Consider the following 7,876-nt stretch of genomic DNA (forward strand, 5'->3'; position numbering starts at 1 on the left):
AACCATATTCATTATCTGACTTGCTATTGGCTAAAGCCGATGCGCTAAACCTCAGTGATGCTTGCCTGTGAGATAAAACATACAGCAGCAAGTATTTAGAAGCAGACGAGTTGAAGTATTTCACAGAAAGCACATTAGCAGTTGCAGGTACTATACGACAAATATATAGAGGCATTTCAACTGTAACGTTGTGATCATTTGTGTTACCAGTGAGGTAATGTTACAATTTGTCTTTCGTATATGAAATCCGTTTATAACATGGATAACTTTTCTCTGTCACATGCAACGGAGGTGTTGATTAGCAATATTTTTGAACCAAGATTTAATAACATGGACAACAACTCCGATGTAGCCAGCAGACCTGAAAGGAACCAACAGTTAGCGTGGGCTGAAATCACTCTCCTGGGGTTGATTTTCATTACCGCCTCGATCGGCAATTCAATCCTGGTAATGGCTCTCTGGAGAAGAAGAAAGAGAATGTCTCGGATGTATATTTTCATGATGCACCTCAGCGTCGCTGATTTGGTAGTGGCAAACTTTCAGGTTCTTCCCCAGCTTATCTGGGACATAACGGATGTCTTCTTGGGCCCCGATCTTCTGTGCAGAGGTATTAAGTACATGCAACTAGTTGGCATGTATGCCTCTACCTACATGACAGTAGCAATGACTGTTGATCGGTTTCAGGCTGTTTGTTACCCAATGGTGACTTTCCAAAAGAAAAGAGCTTTCTGGAATGCTGCTATCTGTTCGAGTTGGTGTGTGGCTTTTATCTTCAGCCTGCCCCAGGTCTTCATCTTTTCCAAAACTGAAATTGATCCGGGCGTCAGTGAATGCTGGGCTAAGTTCATCATGCCCTGGGGCTTAAAGGCTTACATAACTTGGGTCTTCACGATGATATTTTTTATTCCAACGATTGTGCTTCTCATATGTCAAGTTCAGATTTGTAGAATAATTCAGATCAATATATACAGCAAGACTCACAGTGACCTTAAGCATAATCAGAAGCAGATCCAGTCATACCGAGCCAGTAATGCCAATTGCTTCTCAAAAGCAATGATTAAGACCGTGAAAATGACGGTGGTGACAGTGGTCGTGTATGTCTTATGCTGGGCTCCTTTCTTTATCGCGCAGTTGTGGTCTGTTTGGTTTCCCAGTGACACCACTCAAGGTGAGTTTCAGTTTTGAATTATTTATTTTACTTGTATCTTTCCAACAATATTTTTCAAATAACACATATAATTAATAAAGCTGTACCATTGTAATGTGATGCTTAATCTAATTTACCTTCATGGTTATATGAACACAGTTAAAATATCAGGGAAGCTAATATTCTACCACTAGGTGTGTGCAGTAGTTGTTCACAGTACAAAACACAAGTAATGTCCATACAGAAGTTACACGATGTGTCCAATTGCCTCACACTAAAAGCTGTAATGGGTACATTTGCCATGAAATAGGTTTACTATTATAATAGCATTTTTTTAAAATAATTAATTGTGCAACAATTTAATATATCCTGATGAATGTTAATTCAATTACAATATTACTCGACACAATAAATTTAATATTTTCTTAAAATGTTGCTACCAACTAAACACGTTAAATTATGTTTAATTGTATGTTTTATTCCATATTTTTTGTGTTCCTTGGCACTGAAGCACGCTGTATTTAGGGCTGTCAATCCAAAACCTATTGAGGTGCAGCAAAGCTGTATCACAACTTCAGCACCTCGGATAGTGACGATTGAATGATACTTGACCAATTCCCCCAGCAGGGGGCAATCTTTATCACAGTGTGTGCCACTCTTTCACGTGAAACAGCTCAGAGCTTTATTTTTATGAAAAATTTTGAAGCCAGGCATACAATACATTGTCAATAGGGTAAGAGTGCTGCACGGACAGCCAAGATTGAACTGGATGTGTTATTTATTTTTTTTATTAAAAAAAAAAAAAAAAAAAAAGAAATGTATTAAAAAAATTCCCTAGTCTGAAAAGACTCTTGCGTTACAAGAGTGTTTAGGATATATCAAACAAACACTCTTGATCAACAATCATTCTTGCACTCAGCATGCACACCATACACTATAAACAAGGAGGAAAATCATTTTGCAACAATAGCAGCAGTTAAATCGAGGGACACTGAAAGTGAAGCTGTCCGCTTATCTTAAGGGATATGCTATGGATCTTGCAGTCAAACATTTATATATCAAAAGCAACCAGCAATACTTTTTTTTTTTTTTACATTCAAATGAAGCCACTAGGACACAGACCACAATGATCTGTGAAGTAAAATACTCAGAAGCACAGAAGGATAATGTGAGACGTTTGTATAACCTGTGTTGACTGTAAATGACAAATCAAATCCATTCTGGTATTTTGTTCTGCTTAATTTAAGCCAAAGGGACTTGACCAATCCTCAGTGATTACCAACTGTTATACCTTCAGGGGAGATGGATCAGAAATCTTCTCTTAAGACAAATGGAAGTCCGTTCTGAATAATGGCAGATAGAGTTATTCATTTGAGTCGGTTAACCGTGTACATGATTAATATGTAGAGCCTTGCTTGTGGATGAACCTGCAGCACTAACTATCAATCACATTTCAATCACGAACCTAACTATCAATCACATTTCATCAAATCTGCTAAATTGCTTTAAATGACTGAACCTGACTTGTAAAAGGAATATTTAACTTGAATATATTATAGAATGTGTCAGGGAATACTTTTGCTTGTTTTTTATTTTTTTAATTATTTTTTTTTTACAAATGTATCTGTTCTTTGAGGAAAAGCTTTTTTTTTACACAAGCAGTCTTTCTAAAATAATTTTGCCCAGTACAGTATTTTAAGAAAATTGCAATGCTATAAGAAAAAATAAAAAAAACAAAAAACAGTTGTTGACTTTTGAAATAAAGGTGTAAATGGAAAGCAATTAAACAGAAATTAACAAGCTGCTACAAATGTGACTTAGTAAGGGTTATTTTTCCACTTTGTAAAATCATTTTCCCACTAAATACCAAGAAATCAATCTGATATGGAAATGCTGCAGCACCAACCAATATCTCAAGGCTATAGTGTGTAACTCACAGCACCAGCTGTTCAAAGCATTCAAAAGGTGGTTAAAAATCATTTTGCTAGTCATTTGATTGAAGTGCATGTTATTGAAATGATGATAAAAGATAATCAGCTTTCAAGGCTGCAATGCAATGACTCCATACATCTTACCTGTTGTTTGCATTCATCCACTGCAGTACAGTAGGTTAAACAATTTTTCTATTTATATATTTTTAATTTTTTTCTTTTCTTCAGGTTCCGTGTTTACAATTATAATGCTGCTGGGGAATTTGAACAGCTGTACCAACCCTTGGATTTATATGTATTTCTGTGGTCACATACCCTGCTGCAAAAAATCTCGTGACGGCAGTTCAATCCGTGAAGACTCAGCTGTGTCAATGACAGCCAGTATCAATTTAGAAGAAAAGGCACCTATTGATAACTTCACATCATTATAAACTGTACTGTGCACCCTTTGGACTGTTCTTAGGAATGTTTTCCTCATTGTTTATAGCAAGTCCATGTGATAAATAGGAACTTGCTATAAAAAAAGCAACAAAAAAAAAAAAAAAAAAAATTTAAAAAGACTATAAACATTATTTTAGGCTAAAAATGGCTTTTTAAAAATGAAGAATGAACTTCTAACCCTTTCTAAACCACTTGGAAAGTATTTAATGAACTACAAATTTGATTTAAATATTAAAAACATGCTTTGTAAAAACAGTCTTTAACAAACATTCCTTAGAACAGTCCCTACAGTTTTGTAAATTGGGTCATATATTTGTTTTGTTTTTTTAAAATCCTATATATATGTTAACCTAATATATATATATATATATAATATATATATATATATATATATATATATATATATATATATATATATATATATATATATATATATATATATATGTATATATATTTCTATTTTAGTAAAAGATTAAAAACTTATGGGGTTCATTTTAGTTTTGTGCATTTGAATAGCCCCAATGTACATCAAAAGTGTTGAATGTTTTTCATTTGTTAGATATACTATTTCCATGCAGAAATGTATTTGAATGTACCATACTAAGGAGTTGTCATTAATGGGAGGTTGTGGACATATCTAGTTTCTACCTTGTTATTTATTTTGTGTCTCTTTTTTCTGTGGTAGGATATTGTACAGATGTTTCTAAAAATGTTTTTTTTTTTTTTAATCTTTAATCTTTAAAACAATAGTGTGGGTTGTGCTGGAAAACCACCTCTCAGTGGTTGAAGGGTCCATCTATATTTAGTTACATAGATAAGACCTTCAAAAATAAAATCAGTTTTTAGAAATAACCATGTTGCTGTTTTGTCAATAACATGTTTAGTATGCATACACTGTAGGCAAGACAATTTTTTTTTATGCTCTGCATGTATTTATTAACGCTGCCCCCATTCTTCTGATGTTTTAAATTTGTGGCTAAGTTATTCCATTAAAGGAGCATCGTATTTTAATAAAATGGCATGCTTAAAAGACTATTATACTTTTTTTTTTTTTAAATGAGATATTGGAATGAATGCGGGGGTATAGGGACTGCTTTGTGCTTATTTTCTCCCACCTTGGGCCGTATTTAGCAATGTTCGCAAACTCTAAGCAATTGCAAAACACTATTGAGTAGTTAATGCATCAAAATCTGGCGCACGTGTGGGTAAATAGACTTTGTTCACCTATGTGATTTAGCAACCATGTTTTGGTGCCCACTCGGCAAGTCAGAGTTAGCGGTTGACATGGGCTGAACTTTAGGGGAGTGTCCTCATTTACATGCAAATGTAGCGACTTAGCAAACCATCAACAGTGTTAGGGTTTGTGTTTCAATTGACATGTGAAAATAAGGTCTAAACTGAGCGCAATTACATGGCTGACTAAAAATACTGCTGAAACTACCAGGGAAGCAGGTAAAGAAAAGAGAGGGGAAAAAATTGAAATAAAAGAAATATGGAGTGCGCAGTGGATTTCTACAAGGCCAGACAAAGAGAGAGGAGGAGTAGACATCTCCAAATAATTAGACGCCATCTGTCTTTTCTGAGCTTGCCTGACACACAATGTATGCAGCAATTTTGCCTCAACACACAACCACTGACATCTGCTGACTGTCCTGGAAGGGCAGAGTTTGCTGTTTGCAGGCAGTATAAGGGTACCCGCTGCACTAACTTTATGTCACTGGCTCCTCTCAACGTAGTGTGGGTTACTGTGAAGCCATAAATATTTGCGATTCACACCCATAAAACCAATTTTGTTCCAGAAATGTTGGCTATCTGTTGCAATGTACAAAGTATGTATTGCTAGTGGAATTTGATTTCGTGACAAAAATGTTTGTGTTTTTGTTTGTTTTTTTTCCAACACAAAAAAATGTATAATAGGCTGCCAAACATTTATGGCTTTACATTATACTGCAGGCATGATCCAGTCGACTGTGCAGTGAGAGATGTACTTGCAGCCATTTCCCTGTCTCTCACGAGCTGCAACAAAATGCAAGCAGGGTTTATTTTTTATTTTTTGGAGACATGGGTTTCCTGGTGTCCTGGGAGCCATCGATTGCACACATGCGCAGCTACAAACGCCAACACAGAATAGGCACCTCTGCATAAATCGTAAGGGGACCTATTCTGTCAACGTGCAAGAAGTGTGTGATGCCAACAACTACATCACATATGTGTATGCAAACCATCCTGGCTCTGCTCATGAATCGTTAATCATGAATTATCATTAATCATTATCATTATCATATCATAAATTATCATTAATTCGCAGGATGCAGCTGATAGATGACAACAGGTATCCATTGACGCGGTGGCTACTGACACTGCTCACCCTTACGACCCCTGCCGAACAGAAGTATAACCGTACCTTTAAATGTGCTTGTACTGTAATTGAACGAACATTTGGAGTCCTCGAAATGCAATTCTGATGCTTGGATGTCTCTGGGGGAACACTACAGTACACTCCTCAGAAGATTAACAATATCATCATGGATGGCTGTGTATTACATAACATAGTTTTCCATAATGGATGATGAACCTACAGAGGAAAGTTTATAGGTTTTGACGGAAGCAGATGCTGAATTTGAAGCCCCAGTGGTGGAGGTTGCAGATAGTGCAAGTGTCTGGCAGGTCAGACAGAGCCTTATATATTACTTTTTTTTTATTTCGTAAGTATTCACTCTGCACCTCTAGGCTGCTAAAAACATTTCATAGTCTTGGTTGACATGCTTGGTCACCCTCCTCACTTGTGCTGCCCGAATTTATTTATTTTTTTGTGCTTTTGTCTCCTTTCTTCTTTTTTGGTTTTCAAAATGCCACCCGTTCTCTATCGCAGACGCACAAGTCGTCTTAAAGGGAAAGTTGAATGATTATTGGTTGCCTTCAAAAGGCAAGTTTGTAACGTTCCACACTGTAAATAAAGTGATAAAGAATTAAACATAAATGGCATGCACCATATTATAGAAATATTTTAGTGGCTGTGTAATTTAAACTGCAATGTTTAATTTGAATGTTTCCTCTCATATGTTTTGTGCATGTAAAGTTTTGTCTAAAACAATTAAAAACCTCTTTTGGTACAATCTTTCTGTAAAATTAAAACAAGTCAATGGAAATCAGTTACTGATAACAGCTTATTTCATGAACTGTAAAATACAGGGGGTAGACATTTCCCCATATGCACTACTTATAACTGTATGCCTTGTTATTTTAAAAATTACTTATTTCATGCAGAAAAAAGTGTACTTATGTTCTTTCCTCCAAGTTATGGAACTCTTTATCTATATACTTATTTGTGACTTGAATGAATGTGTGTGGATAAATTATATTCTGAGGAATTCAAAAGGTGTAACTGATTTACTATCATGTCTATAGACTGTAAGTTAAAACAATATATGTGAGATGTATTATACCTTGATGTTATTTTCCTGTGTTCTCTTTTCACCTGAAATAATAGCTTACAATTATTTTTTGGAATATAAACATATTTGTGCTACTGCCACTCACCACCCAAATCATGATGCCCACGTTTACATTGTGATTGCAATACCAGAATTAGGTGAGTCTCTCCCATGTGGGAAACAAGAGAATGCCAAAACACAGAATAAAAACGTTTTCATTTAAGGTAAAATTGTACATAATAACAAAACAAAAAAAACAAAAACAAAAAATAATGTACATACAACACTGTTAAGGTTTAACTATGCTAGTGACACTTTAAGTTGTCCATGCTATGTTCCCCTGCCACTAACTCAAATAAGGTTTTTCTAAATACTGCAAAGCAAGACGTCACGCCAAATGTTAGTAAAAGATTAAAAGCCCAGAAGATCCAAATGCAGACGTGGTGATTGAGAGGGGCTAAGCTAACCAATGCACAGGCAGAGACTGTGACACAAAATCAATACTTTATGTAAGTCCAGCATGTTAACCACAACACTTCCATGCTCTTAGCAATTGCTTGAAGCTACAGAAACGTCATGAGACACTTATTGTACACTTAGTAATATTTCAAGGCTTTATACTTGATCAGTATGAGGTTGTGGTTGCCTTTTATTTAAAAATAAAAAAGCTACGCAGCTATTCCCTTTGTAACCCTTTAAGACAGCTGTGCAACTCTGATTTAATGCTTATTGTGTTCCATTAGGAATGAAAATCTAATACTGCAGATATTGTAGCTAATAGGAGCCTTCAGACTTAGTATGTGAGTATGAAGAATTTTAGATATTTCTCTGGTTCTAAACATCTAAAAGTTAATTAATGCTTTGCCTAAACACATATATGATTACAGTACAACATTAAAATTTAAAACACTAGCAAGTACAGT

The 7,876-nt window shown here is 35.3% G+C and overlaps 1 protein-coding gene across 1 annotated transcript; it reads left to right on the forward strand.

Moving 5' to 3' along the window:
* Positions 1–273: 273 nt before the first annotated feature.
* LOC121319046 (arg8-vasotocin receptor-like) lies at positions 274–3,517 on the forward strand. The gene is made up of 2 exons (XM_041256269.1): positions 274–1,168; positions 3,307–3,517. The coding sequence occupies exons 1-2, from the start codon at positions 331–333 to the stop codon at positions 3,507–3,509; spliced, it is 1,041 nt and encodes a 346-aa protein (XP_041112203.1). The 5' UTR covers positions 274–330; the 3' UTR covers positions 3,510–3,517.
* The last annotated feature ends 4,359 nt before the right edge of the window (positions 3,518–7,876 follow it).

The sequence above is a fragment of the Polyodon spathula genome, chromosome 7, assembly GCF_017654505.1.
Source record: "Polyodon spathula isolate WHYD16114869_AA chromosome 7, ASM1765450v1, whole genome shotgun sequence".
Lineage (NCBI taxonomy): Eukaryota > Metazoa > Chordata > Actinopteri > Acipenseriformes > Polyodontidae > Polyodon > Polyodon spathula.

Coding starts and splice junctions, on each gene's coding strand:
- LOC121319046 (XM_041256269.1), top strand. CDS start 331: ATGGACAACAACTCCGATGTAGCCAGCAGACCTGAAAGGAACCAACAG. Junction 1,169..3,306: donor TCCCAGTGACACCACTCAAG/GTGAGTTTCAGT, acceptor TCTTTTCTTCAG/GTTCCGTGTTTACAATTATA.